General features: G+C 43.7%; 2 protein-coding genes across 5 annotated transcripts in view; one reads left to right on the forward strand and one right to left on the reverse strand.

Moving 5' to 3' along the window:
• Positions 1-22607, forward strand: part of LOC139545489 (transmembrane protein 132C) — a 240398-nt gene extending 217791 nt beyond the window's left edge. For both annotated transcript variants that reach the window (XM_071353303.1, XM_071353304.1), the window contains exons 7-9: positions 8713-8986; positions 16525-16716; positions 18734-22607. In XM_071353303.1, coding sequence (XP_071209404.1) covers positions 8713-8986; positions 16525-16716; positions 18734-19915 — 1648 coding nt within the window. In that variant the 3' untranslated portion in view covers positions 19916-22607. The remainder of the gene's footprint in view (positions 1-8712; positions 8987-16524; positions 16717-18733) is intronic.
• Positions 1-26589, reverse strand: part of LOC139545490 (solute carrier family 15 member 4-like) — a 113665-nt gene that overhangs the window by 42383 nt on the left and 44693 nt on the right. The gene's annotated exons all lie outside the window — the stretch shown is intronic.

Genomic DNA, 26589 nt, shown 5'->3' on the forward strand with positions numbered 1-26589 from the left:
CAGGTCGTTAAGACATGAACAGCTTACAGTCAGTACAAACCCATCGTCGCTGGACCAGACAGAACTGGCAAAAAGTGCTCTTCACTGACGAGTCGCGATTTTGTCTCACCAGTGGTGATGGTTGGATTCGCGTTTATCGTCGAAGGAATGAGCGTTACACCGAGGCCTGTACTCTGGAGCAGGATCGATTTGGAGGTGGAGGGTCCGTCATGGTCTGAGGCAGTGTCTCACAGCATCATCGGACTGAGCTTGTTGTCATTGCAGGCAATCTCAACGCTGTGCGTTACAGGGAAGACATCCACCTCCCTCATGTGGTACCCTTCCTGCAGGCTCATCCTGACATGACCCTCCAGCATGACAATGCCAAAAGCCATACTGCTCGTTCTGTGCATGATTTCCTGCAAGACAGGAATGTCAGTGTTCTGCCATGGCCAGCGAAGAGCCCGGATCTCAATCCCATTGAGCACGTCTGGGACCTGTTGGATCGAAGGGTGAGGGCTAGGGCCATTCCCCTGAGAAATGTCAGAGAACTTGCAGGTGTCTTGGTGGAACAGTGGGGTAACATGTCACAGCAAGAACTGGCAAATCTGGTGCAGTCACTGAGGAGGAGACGCACTGCAGTACTTAATGCAGCTGGTGGCCACACCGGATACTGACTGTTACTTTAGATTTTGACCCCCCCCCCTTTGTTCAGGGACACATTATTCCATTTATGTTAGTCACATGTCTGTGGAACTTGTTCAGGTTGTCTCAGTTGTTGAATCTTGTTATGTTCATACAAATATTTACACATGTTAAGTTTGCTGAAAATAAACGCAGTTGACAGTGAGAGGATGCTTCTTTTTTTGCTGAGTTTATAAGTGAATTTGTCCCAATACTTTTGATCACCTAACATGGGGGGACTATGCACAAAAAGTGCTGTAATTTCTAAATGTTTCACCCGATATGGATAAAAATACCCTCAAATTAAAGCTGACAGTCTGCACTTTAACCTCATAGCCATTGTATCATTTCAAATCCAAAGTGCTGGAGTACAGAGCCAAAACAACAACATGTGTCACTGTCCCAATACTTTTGGAGCTCACTGTAGTTTGGATTTGTGGGGGCTTGTTGTGTTATGTGCGATGTTGTTTTCCAAATGTGTGTTGGGACAGCCCATTTCTGTTGTTGTTGATGAGAGTGTGTCCGGTCTGGCATGGCTGCCAACGTGTCAGAATTCAAATAGGCTTTTCGGCGAAAGCAAACAATGCTATTATCTGAGGATAGCACAATAGTAAACAAAGACAGAGAAGCATATTTCAACCCTGCAGACTCGACACAAAATGCAGAAATAAAAATATAATTCATGCCTTACCTTTGACGAGCTTCTGTTGTTGGCACTCCAATATGTCCCATAAACATCACAAATGGTCCTTTTGTTCGATTAATTCCGTCGATATATATCCAAAATGTCAATTTATTTGGCGCGTTTGATCCAGAAAAACACTGCTTCCAAATTGCTCAAACGTGACTACGAAATATTTCAAAGGTTACTTTGCCCAAAAATTTCAAACTACTTTTGTAATACAACTTTAGGTATTTTTTAACGTTAATAATCGATATAATTGAAGACGGGATGATCTGTGTTCAATATAGGATTAAAACCAACTATAGCCAGCTTTCTGGTTAGCGCTTCTATCTAACAGGACACTTAATGTGACTCTCGTTCAAGATGGCCGTACTTCTTCATTACACAAAGGAATACCCTCACCCTCACAATTTCTCAAGACTGTTGACATCCAGTGGAAGCGATAGGAACTGCAAGCAGGTCCCAATGGTTTCCCAATGAAAACTCATTCAAAAGAGAGTGACCTCAAAAAAGAAATATCTGAATGGTTTGTCCTCTGGGTTTTGCCTGCTAAATAAGTTATGTTATACTCACAGACATGATTCAAACAGTTTTAGAAACTTCAGAGTGTTTCTTATCCAAATATACTAACAATATGCATATCTTATCTTCTGGGGATGACTAGCTGGCAGTTGAATTTGGGTATGCTTTTCATCCAAACGTGAAAATACTGCCCCCTATCCTAGAGAAGTTAAACAACAACATAGCATAGCAGAAACACATGACCACACAGCATGGTAGCAACACAACATGACGACAACATGGTAGCAAGACAACATGGCAGCAGCACAAATGGTAGCAGCACAAAACATGGTACAAACATTATTGGGCACAGTCAACATCACAAAGGGCAAGAAGGTAGAGACAACAATACATCACGCTAAGCAGCCACAACTGTCAGTAAGAGTGTCCATGATTGAGTCTTTGAATGAAGAGATGGAGATAAAACTGTCCAGTTTGAGCGTTTTTTTGGAGCTCATTCCAGTCACTAGCTGCAGCGAACTGAAAAGACGAGCGTCCCAGGGATGTGTGTGCTTTGGGGACCTTTAATAGATTGTGAATGGCAGAACGGGTGTTGTATGTGGAGGATGAGGGCTGCAGTAGGTATCTCAGATAGGGGGGAGTGAGGCCTAAAAGGGGTTTATAAATAAGCATCATCCAGTGGGTCTTGCGACGGGTATACAGAGATGAGTGACTACCTCAAGCTCTAAACCCTCAGAGGTAGTAATCACACCGTTGGGGAGAGGGGCATTCTTCTTACCAAACCACATCACCTCTGTTTTCGTGATGTTCAGAACAAGGTTAAGGGCGGAGAAAGCTTTGTACAAAAAGAAAGCTTTGTTGTAGAGCGTTTAACACAAAATCCGGGAGGGTCCTAGGATCGAGCTTTGGGGTACTCCCTTGGTGACAGGCAGTGGCTGAGACAGCAGATGTTCTGACTTTATACACTACACTCTTTGAGAGAGGTAGTTAGCAAACCAGGCCAAAGACTCCTCAGAGACACCAATACTCCTTAGCCGGCCCACAAGAATGGAATGGTCTACCGTATCAAAAGCTTTGGCCAAGTCAATAAAAATAGCAGCACAACATTGCTTAGAATCAAGAACAATTGTGACATCATTTAGGACCTTTACGGTTGCAGTGACACATCCATAACCTGAGCAGAAAAACAGATTTCATACCAGGGAGAATACTATAGACATCAATAAAGCCAGTGAGTTGATTATTGACAAGTTTTTCCAACACTTTCGATAAACAGGGCAAAGTAGAAATTGGCCTATAACAGTTAGGATCAGCTTGATCTCCCCCTTTAAATAAAGGATGCACCATGGCGGCCTTCCAAGCAATGGGAACCTTCCCAGAGAGGAGAGAGGTTAAAGAGGTCAGAGATAGGCTTGGTGATGATAGGGACTGCAACCTTAAAGAAGAAAGGGTCCAAACCATCTAACCCAGATGTTTTTTTGGGGTCAAGTTTAAGGAGCTCCTTTAGCACCTCGGACTCAGTGACTGCCTGCAGGGAGAAACTTTGTAGCGAGGCAGGGGGAAAAGAGGGAGGAACATCGGGGCTAGTCGCATTAGAATGGGGTGGGAGATGAGGAAATGTTGGACGGGCAAGAAGGCATGGCTGAGTCAAATAGGAATCCTGACTTAATGAAGTAGTGATTTAAAAAGCTCAGCCATGTGCTTCTTTTCAGTAACAACCACATCATCAACTTTAAGGGACATGGGCAGCTGTGAGGAGGAGAGGTTATTCTCTAGGTTTTTAACCGTTTTCCATAACTTTTTGGGGTTTGACCCATAGAGAGAGAAATGCTCCTTAAAGTATCTAACTTTCGCCTTCTGGATAGCCTGAGTGCACTTATTTCTCATTTGCCTGAACGAGAGCCAGTCAGCCTCAGTGTATGTTCCAAGCATTTCGCCAAATGAAATTCTTGAGGTGAAGTAACTCTGCCAGATCACAGTCAAACCAGGGGATGAACCTGTTTTTAATTGTAATTTTCTTTATGGGGGCGTTTTAGATAAAAGGTCCAAGTGTCTTCGACTAGTTGGCTAGCTAACGTTAGTCAAACAAACAAACTAACATACCTTTCTTGCAGTTTCTCACACAGGAGCACTCTGAGGTCATTCACGTGAATTGTGTTTCGCACCGCAGAGCTTATGTATTGCCCACTGGTCACTCGCGCACTGGTCCCTGGTGTACCATTTCTCGAGCAGGTGCATTCTGAGGTGATTCCCGTGAATTGTGTTTCGCACCGCAGAGCTTATGTATTGCCCACTGGTCACTTGCGCACTGGTCCCTGGTGTACCATTTCTTGCGCAGGTGCATTCTGAAGTGATTCAAGTGAATTGTGTTTCGTGCCGCAGAGTGTCTGTATCGTACACTGGTCACCCGGGCACTGGTCACTTTCTTGAGATTATCTATTTACCAAGAAAGGTAAATGTGCTTTACAGAACTTTATTGAAACTATGTTTCTTTTGGTGTGGTGGGAATGATTCTGTCGTGGTGTAGCGCCACACTTAAATGAACGCAGAGGAAACACTGGTACAGAGAGATCCTTGATGAAAACCTGCTCCAGAGTGCTCAGGACATAAGACTGGGACAAAGGTTCACCTTCCAATAGGACAACAACCCTAAGCACACAGCCAAGACAATGCAGGAGTGGCTTCGGGACAAGTCTCCAAATGTCCTTGAGTGGCCCAGCCAGAGCCCGGACTTGAACCCGATTGAACATCTCTGGAGAGACCTGAAAATAGCTGTGCAGCGACGCTCCCCATCCAACCTGACAGAACTTGTGAGGATCTGCAGAGAAGAATGTGAGAAACTCCTCAAATACAGATGTGCCAAGCTTGTCGCATCATACCCAAGAAGACTCGAGGCTGTAATTGCTGACAAAGGTGCTTCAATAAAGTACTGAGTAAACGGTCTGAATACTTATGTAAATGTGATATTTTTTTATATTTTTTTTATACATTTGCCAATATACCGCCATTTCTCCCATAATGAATTTTACCAACACACAAATATCCCACCTTGTCTAGTGTATTTTATTTGGTCGACATTTCAAAAGTTTACCAAAAACATTGCTGTTTCCATCAGGCCTGCCGTGACATTTTTTATCCGACATGTACTTTACTGGCATAAAAAGGTTGGATGGAGACCTGGTTATAGTGATTGTTTTCAATTAAAATGGTCAAAAAGAAACAAAATAGCTTTTCAGCAACGGGCAATTTATCAAGCAAGATTTTTGCTTGGACTGTCTGGGAGTGGTCTGAGTGGGGAGGGGAAAACTGAATATTTGCTGTTATTGGCAGAGAGGTTTGGACTCTTCTTATTGGTCTATTAGATTAATTTACCGCATGGTGATATCCCCATGGAATGCCAAAACTCCATCCCACAGAAACAGGGTGACATTTATGGCAGTCTTCTCAAACAGCTCTTACACTAAAAGGGCATTATCATAAATTTCACAATTTCACAGTACAACCACATAGTGTGGAAATGTATATAAAACACAGGAAATCACGTTTTTGACTGCACTGGGCCTTTAATCTTAGATTAGATTGGAGATCGCTGCACCGTGCCTTCCTGCAGATTAGATTTATGTCAGGAGTAAAATACTAGCAATAGGGATTGGGAGCCATCAGCTGATAATGCACACAGGACCTCTGTTGTCTGCTCATTCTGTCCCAATCACATTTGCTCTCTCTGCCCCAATCACATGCGCTCACTCTGCCCTTTCACATTCTCTCACTCTGCCACAATCACATTCTCTCCCTCCGTCCCAATCACATGCTCTCGCTCTGCCCCAATCACATGCGCTCACTCTGCCCTTTCACATTCTCTCACTCTGCCACAATCACATTCTCTCCCTCCGTCCCAATCACATGCTCTCGCTCTGCCCCAATCACATGCTCTCGCTCTGCCCTTTCACATGCTCTCGCTCTGCCCCAATCACATCCTCTCCCTCTACCCATACTTGGAATAATCCCCCTGGACTGGACCTGTCCACTACCCATACCCTGGCCTATAGGAGCTGGGAGCTCTGCTGTAAAGGACATGTCAAGGGAAGACCCTCACTACAGTATTTGTAAACTAGATCAGCTAAACCCCAACCCAATCTCCAAATAAAATGCCAACCCGTGGCATAACTGCAGCAACAGAATTACGCCATAGTGGCATATCTTAGCTGTCAGCCAAACTCTGCAAAAGTTAAACAAAAACTTACGTTTAGGCATTAATTTCGAATGGTTAAGTTTAGGGTTAAGGTTAGTGATAGGGTTAAACTTAAGTTTAGGCATTAATTCTGAGTGGTTAAGGGTTAAGGTTTTGGGAAAGGCTTAAAACTAAAATGAGTGCCTAGCACGTGACCCTCGGAACCAGTCAGTGGCTTAAATGCCCATCCACTATCCCCATCCACAACATCCTAGCAAGCCGCAAACCTACTAGATGGTAATAGGCACTCATGTTGCCCCTAGTGGATGGTATAGCTTCCACATTTTGCCAGGTCCAAATGTAATCTGGTATCTGCTGAATCGGCACCTCGAGGCATATTCCATATTACTAAGGGCTGCTAAACCCAAACTACAGTTAAGTTGGAAATGTCCCACCGCAGTGTAATAAACGCAGACAGGCATTTGCAATTCTTTATTCACTTTACTTGTTGTATTATGTTTTACTGAATACTAATTAATTGCTGTGAGTACTTGTCAAAATAACCCTCGTTCTGAAATCCTTCTTATCTTGTCAGTGGGAATCCTGAGCCTTAAGGCTGATCTCTAACCATCTTAGCTAGTGTCTTCACTCTTCACTCTTCATTGCCAGACCCCAGTCTGCCACACATCGAGGAATAACGGTGTCGGACAGGAAAAAATACAATGAGAGAGGATAATCACAAGAATTACATTTCAAGAGATTAACTTTCACTCTTTTCTCTCCCATTATGATATCAAACCTTGTAGTTGTGTGTGTTTATTGCCAGACGTGAGGTGATGAGGCAACAGGATAGGCGAGGCCCTCACTGCAAAAAGTGAAATCAAAGAAAGCCTAAATATCTTATGTAATCTAAACAAAAACTTACGTAAGTGATAATTCACTTACATTTTTTTAAAGACAATTTAAGGTAAAATATATTTTAAATTGCTTTTTAACCATTTTCATGTAGACTTGATTGTGTGTTTTGGATCATTGTCTTGCTGCATGACTCAGCTGCGCTTCAGCTTCAGCTCACAGATGGATGGCCTGACATTCTTTTTGGATGACATGGGTCCCATTATGCCTGGCGAAAACCGAACACTGCATTCCACAGTAAGAACCTGTGGTGGTGGTAGTGTGATGGTTTGGGGATGCTTTGCTTTCTCAGGAACTGGACAACTTGTCTAAATAGAAGGAACCATGAATTCTGCTCTGTATCAGAGAATTCTACAGGAGAATGTCAGGCCATCCATCTGTGAGGTGACGCTGAAGAGCAGGTGGGTCATGCAGCAAGACAATGATCCAAAATACAATCAAGTCTACGTGAAAATGGCTGAAAAGCAAAAGAAATTGAGTTTTGGAATGGCCTAGTCAAAGTCCAGACCTAATCCCAATTGAGATGTTGTGGCAGTTCATGCTTGAAAACCCACAAATGTTGCTGAGTTAAAGCAGTTCTGCATGGAAGAGTGGGCCAATATTCCTCCACAGCAATGTGAGAGACTGATCAACAACTACAGGAAGCATTTGGTTGCAGTCATTGCAGCTAAAGGTGGCACAACCAGTTATTGAGTGTAAGGGGGAAATTACTTTTTCACACAGGGTCATTGGGTATTGGGTGTTGCATAACTTTGTTTATGAAATAAAGGAAATAAGTATGTAATTGTTGTTATTTGTTCACTCAGGTTCCCTTTATCTAATATTAGGTTTTGGTTGAAGATCTGATATGTTCAGTATAAAAAATATGCAAAAGTGGAGAAAATTTGAAAGGGGAAAATACTTTTTCACAGCACTGTATATGGAAACGGCACATTCCTATGATCTGTGGTTAAAAATATAAGTTCCTACAAAATGCTCACAGGGTATGATTAAAAGTAAGAAAAACAGTGATTTTGAAAACCTGCAACGAGTTTCTAGCCAGAGGGAGAGTATTATTTTTTGTTCCCTACGTCACCGCGAATCTCGGTGTTTGAAAATCACTGTTTTAACGATCGGGTAGAACTTTGCAACTTTTTATTTGTTTTACAAAACGTAGAAATATGCTGTTTTCACATATGTAGACACTGGTATTGTGCTGGAGATCAAGAAAATTAGGTTTAAAATAGTTGGAGTTGCCATTTAAGATTCAAATAAGCAAAATTATTTTGGTAAGATTTTTTTTAAATTATCACTCAATATAAGATATTTAGGCTTGCTTAGATTTAACTTTTTGCAGTGCTGTGATTAGCACACTGTTGACAAAGCACTGGTGTTTATCAGAGGCACGCCTGTCCTGTCCCACTGCTTGACACCAGTGCTGCTTTGGCAGATTTACTTTTACAAAGCAGACACTGATATTTATCTTACTAAAAGTGTTCTGTATATGTATGACATAGTTATTTGTTTAAAAGCAACTTTACAAATGCAACATTGTAACCTTGTAAGCCTTGTTTTCACACTGCAATAAATATTCTCATTGAGACACACTCCCTTCTTTGAGAAGATGATTGGTTGCCTATAGCGTCCTGAACATAATTTTCTATCAGTTGGTGGGTGTTAGAGATGTTCATGTTAGACTTGAGATGTTCATGTTAGACTTGTCCAGTGTTGGGGTTAGTTTCTCATGTTATATGACTGGCTTTGTTTGTAATGGCAGGTCTGCACTGGACAGTGATGATGAGGATGATGAAGACCGGAGAGGAAGGAGCTGCACGTTACAGTACCAGAATGCCATGGTTCGAGTGTTGACACACTTTGTGGCCGAAGCTGCCGACCCCCGTGGTCAGCTGACCTTCATGCTGGGCAGTGATTGGCAGGTGGACATCACTGGGCTGGTGTGGGACTTCCTGAAGGTGGAGGACCCCCAGATAGCTCAGCTACAGGACGGACGCATACTAGTGGGACTGGACATGGGGATGACCACCATCCAGGTACGCTGTATGTGTCTGCATGCGTGTACAGTACAGTATGTGTGTTATAATAAGGTGTTTCAGTACAACGGATGAGAAAAAATAAACGGAACAAGTGTGAATAGAGAGGAGTAAGGGGAGGTGAAAGGAGTTGGAAAATAGAACAGTAAAACATCGCTGTCTGTTTTAATATTAGGGCTGAAAATACTTTAAAACAGTCATCTTAAGTCAGTCATAACAATGGGATTTGCAAATGTTGAGTGGAGGAGATAAAATCTATATTTATGCATTCAGTCAGCCAGACAGGTGGTTATCAATGGTCACATGTCTCCAAGTCTGGGCTGTGGTTACAGTAAATGGGGCCTCACCCTGGTGCAGAGTGTAAGCATGCCATCTCTCACTAGCAGGGTCCTTTCATTTGTCAGTCTAAACAGGCTAACTGGATAAATAGCAGTCAGTTAATGATATCTGTGTGAAACCGATCAGCATCTTGACAGTGTGGACTCATCCATCTGTCTTGCAGGCAGATGTACCCTCACCTCCACACTCATCACTACCCGTCCTCTGGCTCCTGCCTCCCGTTAGGCTGGGCACAGAGGAAAATACTCCCCAGCCCAAAAGCACGAGATGAGACAGGCCAAACTACCAGTCTGTCACACTCCTTCCCTCACAAAGAGCTCAAATCAAATTGTATTAGTCACATGCGCCGAATACAACAGTGAAATGCTTATATACAAGCCGCTAAACAACAATGCAGTTAAAAATAATAATAATATACACTACCGTTCAAAAGTTTGGGGACACTTAGAAATGTCCTTGTTTTTGAAAGAAAAGCAAATTTTTTGTCCATTAAAATAACATAAAATTGAGTGTAGACATTGTTAATGTTGTAAATGACTATTGTAGAAGGAAACGGCTGATTTTTAATGGAATATCTACATAGGCGTTGTCGTGACGTTGTATTAGTTAATGTGACGACTGTTGCTCATCGAATGATTAAAGGTTTATAATTGCGTGATTAACTGAATCAAGCAATTATTAACTCATTAACCTGGGGCACCATGGGAAAATTATTTTTATTGAGTTTTTATTTCCCAAATTAACTCAAAGAATATCAGAATATCGATTTTACAACAGCCGCTAATTAATCAGTTACCTCTAGTCTCGTTCTGAACGTCGCATAATCCGGGAATCTGCACGGACCCGGGTCTCACCAATGAGTTCGTACCACACCAATCTTAGTTGATTATTTATTTACTAGAAAGCTAAAATGATGATAAAAGATACACATACACAACAACACATTCTAGGCTATTGATTAGAACTTAATATAACGGGCCAACATACTATGGTGCGTGTTACCCAAAATGGGGATTTAGAAGAGAGAAAAAGAGAAAGTACACGAGATAAATATACATTTGGGTGAATTTGTCAGCTGTGCTTATTCTATCCCTAGCCTTGCCCCAAACTGCCGCTCTTATGGGTCAGAATATAATGATGTAATTACGTGTGGAAGGTCTCTGTGGATTCCCCGCGTGGACCGTTCAGGCTGCTCAATGACGCACTTCTCCGGCACAACTCTCTAGTTGTCCTCATGATGTCAGTGTCCTTTTTGGCTTACTGGTCTGTTCCTTGCCCTTGCTCTGGAAGGGGTCTTCTGAGGACAGACAGCTCTGTAGCTCAGAGCTCACAGCGTAGGAATGAAACAGTGTAGATACCACGATTCGATGGGGAGTGGAGGCTAGGTGGTTTGGCTTGAATTCACCCGCTTAGACACAGCTACTCATCCGTAGCATGGGTAGAAAAAGATTTCTTTGTCTTCAAACTTGTGTTGCGTTTTGGGTTCGTTTACTTTTTAGACCTTGGCTGCAGTTCGGGTCACTTAGTCTGATATGTTAATTCTTAACTCACAGGTTTTATACCCTCGGGTCAGAAGTGGGCGTAACCGCCTTTAGGGCAATTCTCTGGGCGTACCAAGTTAAGAGGCAAGGTCTAGATTTTACTCAAATCCAATTTTAGACAACTAACTTCACATTTCATCTTTACCAAAACATTCTCTTTGATTTGGACATTTTCCACACAACGTACAATGTATAAACATCAAACATATACTAGGAAAACTCTTAACGTTACCATGTTTTCGTAATAACGTCATCTATTAACCTTTAATAACAAAACAAAAATGACATACATTTTCATATTCCATCTATCGTCATGACCACCATTGTGGCTGACGGAAACCATTGTTCCAAAGTCCCTTTATTGCATGTTTAATGTTCTGAGGCTGGTTCTCCATATTGAGGGGACACCGGAATGTTGTGTGGCCTAAGATTTACCAGGGGCGTGAGGGGTCATAAAACCCCCACATCTTCAGACCCCTAGATCTCTCCTCCTCTGTTGGGGTTGAGAGATAATCTGTAGGGTTGTGGTCTGTAACCTGACCTGATCAGGACAGTCATGACAGCGTACAGGCGCCCATTATCAGAAAACATCTCTCCTGTGTTGATCATTTTAAAAGGCTAATTGATCATTAGAAAACACTTTTGCAATTATGTTAGCACAGCTGAAAACTGTTGTTCTGATTTAAAGAAGTAATAAAACTGGCCTTCTTTAGACTAGAGCATCAGCATTTGTGGGTTCGATTACAGGCTCAAAATGGCCAGAAACAAAGAACTTTCTCCTGAAACTTGTCAGTCTATTCTTGTTCTGAGACATGAAGGTTATTCCATGCGAGAAATTGCCAAGAAACTGAAGATCTTGTACAGCGCTGTGTACTACTCCCTTCACAGAACAGGGCAAACTGGCCCTAACCAGAATAGAAAGAGGGGTGGGAGGCCCCAGTGCACAACTGAGCAAGAGGACAAGTACATTAGAGTGTAGTTTGAGAAACAGGCGCCTCACAAGTCCTCAACTGGCAGCTTCATTAAATGGTACCTGCAAAAAAACAGTCTCAATGTCAACAGTGAAGAGGCGACTCCGGGATGCTGGCCTTCTAGGCAGAGTTCCTCTGTCCAGTGTTCATTTGCCCATCTTAATCTTTTCTTTTTATTGGCCAGTCTGAGATATGGATTTTTCTTTGCAACGCTGCCTAGAAGGCCAGCATCCCAGAGTCACCTCTTCAGTCATTTAAAACATTAACAATGTCTACACTGTATTTATGATCAATTTTATGTTATTTTAATGGTCAGAAAATGTGCTCTTTCAAAAACAAGGATATTTCTTAGTGACCCCAAACGTGATATATATATATACAGTGGGGAGAACAAGTATTTGATACACTGCCGATTTTGCATGTTTTCCTACTTACAAAGCATGTAGAGGTCTGTAATTTTTATCATAGGTACACTTCAACTGTGAGAACAAAAATCCAGAAAATCACATTGTATGATTTTTAAGTAATTAATTTGCATTTTATTGCATGACATAAGTATTTGATACATCAGAAAAGCAGAACTTAATATTTGGTACAGAAACCTTTGTTTGCAATTACAGAGATCATACGTTTCCTGTAGTTCTTGACCAGGTTTGCACACACTGCAGCAGGGATTTTGGCCCACTCCTCCATACAGACCTTCTCCAGATCCTTCAGGTTTCGGGGCTGTCGCTGGGCAATACGGACTTTCAGCTCCCTCCGAAGATTTTCTATTGTGTTCAGGACTGGAGACTGGCTAGGCCACTCCAGGACCTTGAGATGCTTCTTACGGAGCCACTCCTTAGTTGCCCTGGCTGTGTGTTTCGGGTCGTTGTTATGCTGGAAGACCCAGCCACGACCCATCTTCAATGCTCTTACTGAGGGAAGGAGGTTGTTGGCCAAGATCTCGCGATACATGGCCCCATCCATCCTCCCCTCAATACGGTGCAGTCGTCCTGTCCCCTTTGCAGAAAAGCATCCCCAAAGAATGATGTTTCCACCTCCATGCTTCACGGTTGGGATGGTGTTCTTGGGGTTGTACTCATCCTTCTTCTTCCTCCAAACACGGCGAGTGGAGTTCAGATCAAAAGGCTCTATTTTTGTCTCATCAGACCACATGACCTTCTCCCATTCCTCTTCTGGATCATCCAGATGGTCATTGGCAAACTTCAGACGGGCCTGGACATGCGCTGGCTTGAGCAGGGGGACCTTGCGTGCGCTGCAGGATTTTAATCCATGACGGCGTAGTGTGTTACTAATGGTTTTCATTGAGACTGTGGTCCCAGCTCTCTTCAGGTCATTTACCAAGTCCTGCCGTGTAGTTTTGGGCTGATCCCTCACCTTCCTCATGATCAGTGATGCCCCACGAGGTGAGATCTTGCATGGAGCCCCAGACCGAGGGTGATTGACCGTCATCTTGAACTTCTTCCATTTTCTAATAATTGCGCCAACAGTTGTTGCCTTCTCACCAAGCTGCTTGCCTATTGTCCTGTAGCCCATCCCAGCCTTGTGCAGGTCTACAATTTTATCCCTGATGTCCTTACACAGCTCTCTGGTCTTGGCCATTGTGGAGAGGTTGGAGTCTGTTTGATTGAGTGTGTGGACAGGTGTCTTTTATACAGGTAACGAGTTCAAACAGGTGCAGTTAATACAGGTAATGATGGAGAACAGGAGGGCTTCTTAAAGAAAAACTAACAGGTCTGTGAGAGCCGGAATTCTTACTGGTTGGTAGGTGATCAAATACTTATGTCATGCAATAAAATGCAAATGAATTACTTAAAAATCATACAATGTGATTTTCTGGATTTATGTTTTAGATTCCGTCTCTCACAGTTGAAGTGTACCTATGATAAAAATTACAGACCTCTACATGCTTTGTAAGTAGGAAAACCTGCAAAATCGGCAGTGTATCAAATACTTGTTCTCCCCACTGTATGTGTCACTGTCCTGGGTGGCAGGAAGCTTTGCCACAGTGATATACTGGGCCGTACGCACTAGCCTCTGTAGTGCCTTGCCGTCGGAGGCCTAGCAGTTGCTATACCAGGCAGTGACACAACCAGTCAGGATGCTCTCGATGGTGCAACTGTATAACCTTTTGAGGATCTGAGGACCCATGCCAAATCTTTTCAGTCTCCTGAGGGGGAATAGGTTTTGTCGTGCCCTCGTCACAACTGTCTTGGTCGGCTTGGACCATGTTAGTTTGTTACTGATGTGGACACCAAGGAACTTGAAGCTCTCAACCTGCTCCACTAAAGCCCCGTCGATGAGAATGGGGGCATGCTCGGTCCTCTTTTTCCTGTAGTCCACGATCATCTCCTTTGTCTTGATCACGTTGAGGGAGAGGTTGTTGTCCTGGCACCACACGGACAGGTATCTGACCTCCTCCCTATAGGCTGTCTCGTCGTTGTCGATGATCAGGCCTACCACTGTTGTGTCATCAGCAAACTTAATGATAGTGTTGGAGTCGTGTCTGGCCGTGCAGTCATGAGTGAACAGGGAGTACAGGAGGGGACTGAGCACCTACCCCTGAGGGGCACCTGTGTTGAGGATCAGCGTGGTGGATGTGTTTTTACCGACCCTTTCCACCTGGGGCTGGCCATCAGGAAGTCCAGGATCCAGTTGCAGAGGGAGGTGTTATGTCCCAGACTTTTTGATGAACTTTGAGGGCACTATGGTGTTGAACGCTGAGCTGTGGTCAATGAATAGCATTCTCAGATAGGTGTTCCTTTTGTCCAGGTGGGAAAGGGCAGTGTGGAGTGCAATAGAGATTGCATAATCTGTGGATCTGTTAGGGCAGACTGGAGTGGGTCTAGGGTTTCTGGGATAATGGTGTTGATGTGAGCCATGATCAGCCTTTCAAAGCACTTCATGGCTACAGACATGAGTGCTACGGGTCAGTAGTCATTTAGGCAGGTTACCTTAGTGTTCTTGGGCACAGGGACTGCTTCAAACATGTTGGTATTACAGACTCGGACAGGGAGAGGTTGAAAATGTCAGTGAAGACACTTGCCTGTTGGTCAGCGCATGCTCGCAGTACACGTCCTGGTAATCCGTCTGGCCCTGCGGCCTTGTGAATGTTGACCTGTTTAAAGATCTTACTCACATCGGCTGTGGAGAGCGTGATCACACAGTCTTCCAGAACAGCTGGTGCTCTCATGCATGTTTCAGTGCTATTAGCCTTGAAGCGAGCATAGAAGTAGTTTAGCTCGTCTGGCAGGCTCGTGTCACTGGGCAGCTCTCGGCTGTGCTTCCCTTTGTAGTCTGTAATGGTTTGCAAGCCCTCCCACATCCGACCAGCGTCAGAGCCGGTGTAGTACTATTCGATCTTAGTCCTGTATTGAGGCTCTGCCTGTTTGATTGTTCGTCAAAGGGTATAGCAGGATTTCTTATAAGTTTCCAGGTTAGAGTCCTGCTCCTTGAAAGCGGTAGCTCTAGCCTTTAGCTCAGTGTGGATGTTGCCTGTAATCCATTGCTTCTGGTTGGGGTATGTACGTACGGTCACTGTGGGGACGACATCATCGATGCACTTATTGATGAAGCCAAAGACTGATGTGGTGTAGTCCTCAATGCCATCGGAGGAATCCCGGAACATATTCCAGTCTGTGCTAGCAAAACGGTCCTGTAGCTTAGCATCTGCGTCATCTTACCACTTTTTTATTGATCGAGTCACTGATGCTTCCTGCTTAAATGTTTTCTTGTAAGCAGGAATCAAGAGGATAGAATTATGATCAGATTTGCCAAACGGAGAGCGAGGGAGAGCTTTGTATGCCTCTCTGTGTGTGTAAAGGTGGTCCAGAGTTTTTTCCCCTCTGGTTGCACATTTAACATGCTGATATAAATTTGGTAATACCGATTCAAGTTTCCCTGCATTAAAGTCCCCGGCCACGAAGAGCGCCGCCTTTGGATAAGCGTTTTCCTGTTTGCATATGGCGGAATACAGTTCATTGAGTGCGGTCATAGTGCCAGCCTCAGTCTGTGGTGGTATGTAGACAGCTACGAAAAATACAGATGAAAACTATCTAGGTAGATAGTGTGGTCTACAGTTTATCATGAGATACTCTACCTCAGGCGAGTAAAACCTCGAGACTTCCTTAGATATTGTGCACCAGCTGTTATTTACAAAAATACATAGTCCGCCGCCCCTTGTCTTACCAGACGCCACGGTTCTATACTGCAATACGCATGGAAAGATATCTTTGATTTTCAAAATTAGATTAATGAAATTAGGTTTGCACTAATTGGATTACTAGGAAAGGTCCATTAACAGCAGAAATGTGTCCTTGATCGGTCCTTGCCTACTCCAGTGTGTATTGCTGGTGGTTTTCTCTCCACATCATCATTTGATTAATGTTTCCTGGATAAACACCTGACAATGAATAGTGGAAGGGCTTGTTCAGGTCACTCAATTTACCATCAAATAACTCAATCTATATACTCATCAAATTAAATGGAAGCCAGCATAATGTTGGAAGGCATCAAGGTCAGAGCTGAGAATCACTGCAGGATTTACAGAGCATCCTGGAATAATGTAATAATTGTTTATTTCAAAGAGTAATGCTTTCATGTCCCGTCCATAATCTGGATTAATCCCAAGGGCTTCTCTCTCTCTCTCCTCCTACCTCCCTCCATCTCCCTTGTGTTGTCCCAGGTCCTGTCCCCCCTGTCTGACTCCATCCTGGCAGAGAAGACGGTGACGGTAGTGAATAACAAAGTGACCATCACAGAGCTGGGGGTGCAGCTGGTCACCGGCCTGGCTCTGAACCTGCAGCTCAGCCCAGGAAGCAACAGGGCAATCCTCGCCACGGCATCCACACAGGAAGTGCTGCAGAGCCCAAAACAGGTCTGTTCAACATACTGCAGATCTTTGAAAACGATCAGTTAGCAGCCCATTTGATTAAAATGAGGATTTAAGAAACAGTTTATAGTAGTTTATTTAATGTAAGCCTTGTCTGTTTGGATCCCATTTCACACAATTGCAGTCCTTTAATGTGAACATTCAGTAAGTACTGTGTGTGTGTGTGTGTGTGTGTGTGTGTGTGTGTGTGTGTGTGTGTGTGTGTGTGTGTGTGTGTGTGTGTGTGTGTGTGTGTGTGTGTGTGTGTGTGTGTGTGTGTGTGTGTGTGTGAATGCCTGCGCTTGTTTGTTTGTTCCACTGCATTCCTAACCCTCTTAACTCCAACTCTTGAAAGGCAGAGTGTGACAGAATGTGTTTCCTTGGGCATCTAATAGAAAGGGAAGCTTAATCTCAGAGCGTGTAAAAGCAACACGGCAAGTTTCTGTAAGAAAACACAATTTACAGGCCAAACTCTAGCTGTCCTATCGTCTTTCGCCTTCCTTTCTCCCTTGCCCTCCTTCTCTCATGAACGCTTTGATCCCTTTCTCTTTCTAGTGAAGGATAGAATGGAGGACAGGCTAGTTTTATCAGTCCTATCTCTGTAATGTCCGTGCGGGGATAAGCGTGCAGGAATTCCCCTAGAGGATCTGTAATTAGAGAGCAATTGCAGCCCACTGATGGATCTCCTTCCCTGCTCCTGGTGATTTGTCCTGTGGCCATATTAAAAAGCAACATCACAGCAAGAAAGGGATTTAAGATGATTGTCTGTGGCAAATCCCCATTTGCTGTCTTTAATGTGACTGTCTGATACTGTATTTTCCCTATCTTTTAATCTATGTCCCTTCAAGCTGTCTGAGCACCACAGGAGGAGGTGGATGGTACCTTAATTGGTGGAGGACGGCTCGTGGTAATGGCTGGAGCGGAATCAATGGAATGGTATCAAATAAACCATTTCATTCCATTCGCTCCATTCCAGCCATTATCATGAGCCGTCTTCCCCTCAGCAGCCCCACTGCTGAGCACAGCAGCTGAGTTAACAAAACAGTGGCACTTTAGTGAGCTATCCTCTACCTTATGATTCCCACTACTGTAATACACTATATGACCAAAAGTATGTGGACACCTACTCGTCGAACATCTCATTCCAAAATCATGGGCATTAATATTGAGTTGGTCCCCCCTTTGCTGCTACAACAGCCTCCACTCTTCTGGGAAGGCCTGGCTCGTAGTCGGCATTCCAATTCATACCAAAGGTGTTTGATGGAATTAAGGTCAGGGCTCTATGCAGGCCAGTCAAGTTCTTCCACACCGATCTCGACAAACCATTTCTGTATGGATCTCGCTTTGTACAGGAAAGGACCTTGCCCAAACTGTTGCCAGAAAGTTGGAAGCACAGAATTGTCTAGAATGTCATTGTATGCTGTAGCGTTAAGATTTCCCTTCACTGGAACTAAGTGGCCTAGCCCTAACCATGAAAAACAACTCCAGACCATTATTTCTCCTTCACCAAACTTTACAGTGTGCACTATGCATTGGGGCAGGTAGCGTTCTCCTGGCATTTGCCAAACCCAGACTGCCAGATGGTGGAGCGTGATTCTTCTCTCCAAAGAATGCGTTTCCACTGCTCCAGATTCAAATGAAGGCAGCTTTACAGCACTCAAGCCGATGCTTGGCATTGCGCATGGTGATCTTAGGCTTGTGTGCGGCTGCTCGGCCATGGAAACCCATTTCATGAAGCTCCCGACGAACAGTTATTGTGCTGACGTTGCTTCCAGAGGCCGTTTCAAACTCGGTAGTGATTGTTGCAACTGGGGACAGACGATTTTTACGGGCTTCAGTACTCAGCGGTTCACCTGTCAGCAACAGGTGTGGCTGAAATAACTGAATCCACTACTTTGAAGGGGTGTCCACATACTTTTGTATATTGTCAGTGTTACATGAGATTGTTTTTCTTTATTTGTTATTTTCTTTGCTCTTGTTTGTGTGTGTGTTACCTACTCACTGTGTGTTTGTGTTTGTCCAGGAGGCCCTGATCAGTGCGTGGCTGCACTTCAGTGATGGCTCCATGGCTCCTCTGGACCTGTACAACTCAGACTACTTTGTCCTGACGGCCACGTCTCTGGATGAGGAGGTGGTGACGGTGCAGCAGGACCCCTCCTGGAAGTGGCCTGTGATCGTGACCGAGGCTGAGGGCCAGGGCCTGCTGGTCAGGGTGGAGATGACCGTCTGTGAGCTCTGCCAGAAGTTCAAGCGGCGCAGCGTTTTGGCTGCAGGGAACTGCAACGTCAAGGTAAAGTTTGGCCAGAGCGACAGTGGCACCTCGAGAAACAGTGACTACGGGCCAGAGGGCGAGGAGCTGGAGAACAGGTCCAGCGACCGCAGGCAGCAGTCTCCCTCCCAGGACAGGACTGGATTAGAAGCCCACTACTACGGCAGCTCCATCTCTGACATGGAGGACGGTGTCATGAGGAAGGTCACCACCACCACTAAGAGTACCATCATCAGGAGGCCCAATGGAGACAAGCTGTCAGACGATGGGAACCAGGTCCAGAACATGCCAGACTTCCCTGCCCAGGTGGACCTCCCTCGCAGCCACAACATGGAGGATGATCTGATCCAGACAGCCCGGGGCCTCACTGACCTGGAGATCGGCATGTACGCCCTGCTGGGGGTCTTCTGCCTGGCCATCCTGGTCTTCCTCATCAACTGCATCTCCTACACCCTCAAGTACCGCCACAAGGAGCTGTCCATCGAGGGCCAGGAGAGCATGAACCACGCCCACGACTGGGTGTGGCTGGGGAACGAGGCAGAGCTGCTGGAGAGCCACATGAGCCTGTCCCCACAGCAGGACGAGCTCACCTCCATGGTGGACTGCAGTGCCGGGCTGGAAGAGGGCAGCCACCTGCTCAACGGGGCCTCTTCCCAGAAGAACGTGCAGGGCCAGGTACACCGGGCAGCAGACAGGGCGAGCTGCACAGCCAAGGACAGCAAAGGAGACTCGCCTACCACAAAGAGGAAGCGTGTGAAGTTCACCACGTTCACCACCATCCCACCAGACAATGGCTGCCCCACTGTCAGCACACTGAGCATGAGCCACAGCCAGGACATTAAGTGGGTGTGCCAAGATGTAGAGCTGGGGGACTCCAAGGAGCTTCGGAACTACATGGAGAGGTTAAATGACAGTGCTTTAAAAGAGGTGGCGTAATCTGTGTGCTCAGTGCACTTATAACTCACCCTTATGCCTTTCACAGTGAGCTGGGCCTGGACAGCACCTAATGCTGAACCTAGAAGAGGTTGAAATCTGGAAGCAACATTTTTGTGAATCACATGGGACTGCCAAAGGGAAAATTAATTCAAGAGGACAAAAATAGTAATGATACTACACAGGACTAATGGCAAATCGTTAACTTGAAAAGAAACATAATTTTTTGATAATTTGTTTATTTCTGAATATCTTCCTACCTTTTAATCATTATTTCGTGATGGTTCTTTTGTAGGTAGACTCAAGCCATGTTCCCAGACTAGCTCTGCATTACTGACAAAACTACAAAATGTTACGCAGATGATGACATGTAGATTTAAGAATGTAAATGAACAAATATTCAAGATGTATATAAAGTACTCATTGAAAGGTTTTGGAAGTTTTGTAGCATTTTGAATATTGATTTCCTATTCCACATCCTGTCGTTCTTTTGTTTTTTGATAAATGTCTGGGCCCCCAGGATAGACCAGAGCCTACAGAACGTCCTGCATGTGGTTTGAAATAAAGGCACACATTTTAGGTTCATCTTTACCAGAAGACACAGAGAAACAGTTATGTATATACTGAACAGTCCTCCTACAAGGCATTGTATTGTTGCTCTGTATATTGTATTTTCATAACTGTCATTTAAAGAACATACAACAGTGTAGAGGTGCGTGTCCACTTCAATCCACCAACCACATGGGAATACATTACACATGCCAACATGAATTCCTTTTTGCTACCCACTATCTTCAATGACTGAATGGAGATTCGTGCTTTTCCAGGTTATGTCTTCATATAAGCCACACAGCACAAACCTGGTCGTACCCTAATATGGTGTAGGAGTTGTAATTGACTACAAAAATGACCAGTAATGGAATAATTTCACAAATATTACATTTCCATGGTGAAGAAAAATGAAGCCACTGGAAGTCATTTGCTGTTCTTCTATTTTCAGAATTTAGCCAAACATACTTCAATTAGAGTGAACTCAACAGTATATTTGACCAATTCATTAAACTTGGTAGCACAACAGCTAGATTTGGATTAAGGATAAGGCTGTCACCAATTATTCTGCCAGCAACTATTAGTGCTTCTCAAATCAAAGTTTACTGGTCGTGTAAACAGTTTAGCAGATGTTATAGCAGGTGCAACGAAATGCTTGTGTTCCTATTCTCCTAACAGTGCAGTAAAATGTCAAACAAGCACACAATAAAAAATAGAAACAAGAAATCAAGAATGTCAGAATGAATCCAATTAACACTGATGGTGATTACTTTGATTAATGATTGGACTACAACTGAAATTAAATGACCAATTATGGTCTAATTAACCCTTGTCTTCGAGCCTGCAGAAATGCTCGGCTAGGACATTTACATTTACATTTAAGTCATTTAGCAGACGCTCTTATCCAGAGCGACTTACAAATTGGACAAAGTGGAATGGGATTTCCACTCGCTCTTCTGAAATGGAAAATTCCCATCATGAACCCTAATAAATGAATAAAAAGCCTATGAAAGAGGTGGGAGGAAAGAGGTTCAGAAAAAACATTTATGTTGGGAGTTACCTCATATATGAGTCCGTTACCTGACCAGAACAGTCATAATATCAACTTGAGGTCAATAATCAATGCTAGTTTGTGAGATCATGTTGCAATATCTGTTGCTGGGGAGTAGACGCTAGTCAGACAACGAGCAAACACTCCTCTAAAACAGACAGATGAACCAGCAAATTACAGAAATATCCTTTATACTGCGTCATTAAAAGCGCTGCTAGTTGTGTCAGTGTCTACAAGGCCCATTGAATAGTGCTTTCCTGAAAGCTCCTGTGCACCACAGGAGGTTGGTGGCACCTTAATTGGGGAGGACAGGCTCGTGGTAATGGCTGTAGCAGAATAACTGGAACGGTTTCGAATACATCAGACACATGGTTTCCATGTGTTAGATGCCATTCCATTCGCTCCGTTCCGGCTCATTATTATGAGCTGTCCTTCCTTCAGCAGCCTCCTGTGCTGTTCCTGATAGGGACCCTCCTCATTCCTTTATTCATTTAGTTCAAGTAGCTTGCCTACTTGATTCCCTGCAGCTCCTGCGGTTCTTCTATTGATCTTACGCTTTATGTTGAATGAAAACACCAGATTAAATAAAGGCCTTACCTTACCATCTCTATTTCTCTCCCTTCCTCCATCTGTTTCTCTCTCATCTCCCTCTTTGTCTCTGTTTCTCCACTGTCCTGATTAATGATTATTTTTTCTTCCCCCATGTGATTTATGCCTGTGCTGTGGAGTGGAGGGGGATTGATGTGGGGGTTGTGTGCAATGCAGTGCGCGGGGACTGTGAACGCTGTGCACAGCCTGCGGACTGTGAAGGGCGCAGAAAGCCAGCCAGGCCTAGTAGGAATTTAATTGTCAGCCACAAGGGGCATGATTGATAGAGGGCACTCTGTAATTAACACACCACTGTGACTTTCTTTTCTGTGCACACTGCCCAGTGGTGGCTTCGGCCTTGTGTTTGGAAACAGGAATACCTACATGACATTGAAGATGTATTGAGTGTACTCAGGGTTTTCTAGTCTTTGGAATGAGGGATGTGAGGCTTGTTTATATTTGCTTTGTATTCCAGGCAAAACAGAAATAAAACTCCCAAGGACTCCACTTGGATAGACTTAATTGAGTTGATCATGTGAGACCAGCAGTACACTCACAGTAAATTATTAGCTGTTCTGTTCTCCCTGTGGTAGTGACGTGCAGGGCCTGTATTTTCGCTCTCTGAATTCACTGATTGACTTATGTAGCTTATTGTTTTATATCTAATCTGGAAAATATTTTCATATGCTTTGTAAAAAAACATGCACCGCCTTATACTAACAAACTCATACACACCAAACGCAGTTAACACACACACACTGCATATCATTTGAGTTAGAGTAGTTGTCGAGGTCAGCTTGACCTTAAACATATTTTTTTTACAGATGGAGCCGCAGGGAACTGCAGACTACATTGTTCATAAACACAACTCTGGTGCCTGAGCCAAGTAGCTACGCCTTGTAAACAAAGTCTCCCGCCTGACCTGTGCACCACAGCAGGAAACAAACAACAACATTCCCCTCTCTTCCCCACCCCCTGGATCCATTGCAGAAAATAGCAGTAATGACTCAAACACCCAAAGGCAATGAAAGACTGGCTGGCAAAAAGCCTCCAGCTGCAACATGAGGGGTGCACCCAACCATGTCATATAGATATATAGTGAGGCTTGTGGGAAAATGTGGCAGAGCAGCATATCAGCCACCACTCCAAGACAGGGTGAGGCATTTTTATGCCTGTTTGAAAACAAGTGAAGGTCACAGGGCCAGAGAGATACAGGTAACTGCCAAAATAATGGAAACACTTGAGCTCACGAGGGATACAACGTATATTGAAAGCAGGTGCTTCCACACAGGTGTGGTTCCTGAGTTAATTAAGCAATTAACATCCCATCATGCTTAGGGTCATGTATAAAATGCTGGGCAGGCAATTATTTTGTCTACCATGGCTACGCCTCCATAGGATGATAATTCCCCCATCCGCAGGGCACGAGTGGTCACTGAATGGTTTGATGAGCATGAAAACGATGTAAACCATATGCCATGGCTGTCTCTGTCACCAGATCTCAACCCAACTGAACACTTATGGGAGATTCGGGAATAGCGTCTAAGAAAGCGTTTCCACCATCATGAACAATTTCTGATGAAAGAATGGAGTCGCATCCCTCCGATAGAGTTCCACTCTTATAGAATCTATGCCAATGTGCATTGAAGCTGTTCTGGCTCGTGGTGGCCCAACACCCTATTTAGACACTTCATGTTGGTGTTTCCTTTATTTGCCAGTTACCTGTATATACCTGGGTCGGTTCACCAATTCGGCGCCTTTTGAAAAAAGTGTAGCTTGGTAAAAATAAACCTTTAATTTCACCTAATTTTAACATTGTCATAAAGAGCATACTTTCAACTTCATAAAAAGCATGTCTTCCCATCTCAAAAGCTTAAATAAAACAATTACTATAATAAGTGCCTATTAAAGTTCCAAATAAAGTACCAGCTTTGACCATAACAGGGTTGCCGATTTCTTCTTAAATTAGCCATAAATCTCCTTGTGACAGGGGTAATAGACCAAAAAATGTTATTGTTAAAACATTTCTAGCCTGTATCGACCCGCTCAGTTTTCCACCACAAAGCACCAGAAAATGGCCAATAAGAGTAGAACCAGCTCACCTCCTTTTACTCATTGATTTGACTATTGGATGTTCAATGTTTGTTTTAAAGGAATAGGTTCACCATATTAAAACGAGAGTTCAGTTCATGTAACAAGGTTGACCTTAAATTGAGGGACAGACATGACTGAATCACTAATCACATTAAATAAATAATAATCTTCAGAAATGTGTTTGTCAAAGCAACAAAATAACTACAATGATGGGGAAACTTGGAGACATTTTGGAATTAGTGGGTTAAAATCTTCCTGGAACTGACACGTGGGGTGCGTTTGTAAATTCACTCTGGCTCTCTACTCCGATTTCAGAGCACTCTCATCTGAGTGTGCCAGAATGCAGAATAACTGATGAATTTACGAAAGCTCAACACCTGTTGAATTTGGCCGGTGTCAGTAAACGTTGGCAAAGAAGAGTAATTAAATTGTTGCCATCAGCACAGTTACTGTCACCAACGCTCTTGATAACATGAAAACAGCCTAACCAGCTCTGCTAGGGCGAGTAAAGTGGTTAGAGTGAGGTGTTCTCTCATTTCTGTCTGGAAGTAGCTAGCCAGCTAGCCAACGTTAGCCAGTTAGCCTGGGTGCTTGACTGCAGTTCTGAGGTCAGAATGCTCGGATCAACCTAACTCCTTGGCCAGAGCGTCCAGGGTGCGCTCTGAACGCTCCGAGAGCGAAACACTGAATTTACGAATGGACAATCTGACAACACTCTGAATTTACAAATACCCAGAGAACACTCTGAGGACTCCAGAATTTACGAACACACCCATGGTTGACGGAGGAACATGTCAAAATGCTGAATTTTGGCAGTCTACAGTATGGTCTAAAGGAGCAGGTTTTCATCAAGGATCTCTGTAATTTGCTCCATTCATCTTTCCCTCGATCCTGACTAGTCTCCCAGTCCCTGCTGCTGAAAAACATCCCCACAGCATGATGCTGCCCCCACCATGCTTCACTGTAGGGATGGTGCCAGGTTCCCTCCAGACGTGATGCCTGGCATTCAGGGCAAAAAGTTCAATATTGGTTTCATCAGACCAGAGAAATCCTTCGACCACATGGCTTGGTTTTTGCTCTGACATGCACTGTCAACTGTGGGACCTTATATAGACAGGTGTGTGCCTTTCGAAATCATGTCCAATCAATTGAATTTACCATAGGTGGACTCCAATCAAGTTGTAGAAACATCTCAAGGATGATCAATGGAAACAGGATGCACCTGAGCTCAATTTTGAGTCTCATAGCAAAGGGTCTGAATACTTATGTAAATATATTATTTCAGTTTTCTTGTTTAAATTTGCAAAAATAAATAAAAAACTGTTTCCGCTTTGTCATTATGGGGTATTGTGTGTAAATTGATGTGGGCGTTTAAACAATAAATCAATTTTAGAATAAGGCTGTACCGTAATAAAATATAGAAGAAGGGAAGGGGTCTGAATAGTTTCCGAATGCATATGTATAAACATTACTGATTACTCTTTTATGAATGATCTGGGTACCTTTAAGGCTAAAACAATTAACATATTTTAATGGATTCAATAGCTTATCTTAAACAACCCCCTAGATTTAATTAGCATAATACAAAAATCCCCATCAAAATCCGTCTGTTTAATCTAGAGTAATGATTTTTTTGCATGGGCTGGGTCTCAATCAACCGCACCCGCCAATGGCAGCCTTCCACATCTATGGTGAAAGTGGCCAAGCTACAATCGGTGTTTGTCAGACCATGAGACATCCTGAAAAATTGGTCTTCTCACAAAAACATCTGTAGCTTCTGAACGGTTTGGCCTCATCTCTATGGAAAGACTGTGTTCTCCGTTTTTCTCTACGACCCCCACAAGCGTCACGCATTCGTCTGAAGATAGCCCGGTAATGGTTAAATGTTTTTATTGAAGTATATATGGAAGTAGTTTAGTGCTTTAAAAAAGGGGTGAAATACAGTGGGGCAAAAAAGTATTTAGTCAGCCACCAATTGTGCAAGTTCTCCCACTTAAAAAGATGAGTAAGGCCTGTAATTTTCATCATAGGTACACTTCAACTATGACAGACAAAATGAGAAAAAAATCCAGAAAATCACATTGTAGGATTTTTTATGAATTTATTTGCAAATTATGGTGGAAAATAAGTATTTGGTCACCTACAAACAAGCAAGATTTCTGGCTCTCACAGACCTGTAACTTCTTTAAGAGGCTCCTCTGTCCTCCACTCGTTACCTGTATTAATGGAACCTGTTTGAACTTATCAGTATAAAAGACACCTGTCCACAACCTCAAACAATCACACTCCAAACTCCACTATGACCAAGACCAAAGAGCTGTCAAAGGACACCAGAAACAAAATTGTAGACCTGCACCAGGCTGGGAAGACTGAATCTGCAATAGGTAAGCAGCTT

This window comes from Salvelinus alpinus, chromosome 19, assembly GCF_045679555.1.
Source record: "Salvelinus alpinus chromosome 19, SLU_Salpinus.1, whole genome shotgun sequence".
NCBI lineage: Eukaryota > Metazoa > Chordata > Actinopteri > Salmoniformes > Salmonidae > Salvelinus > Salvelinus alpinus.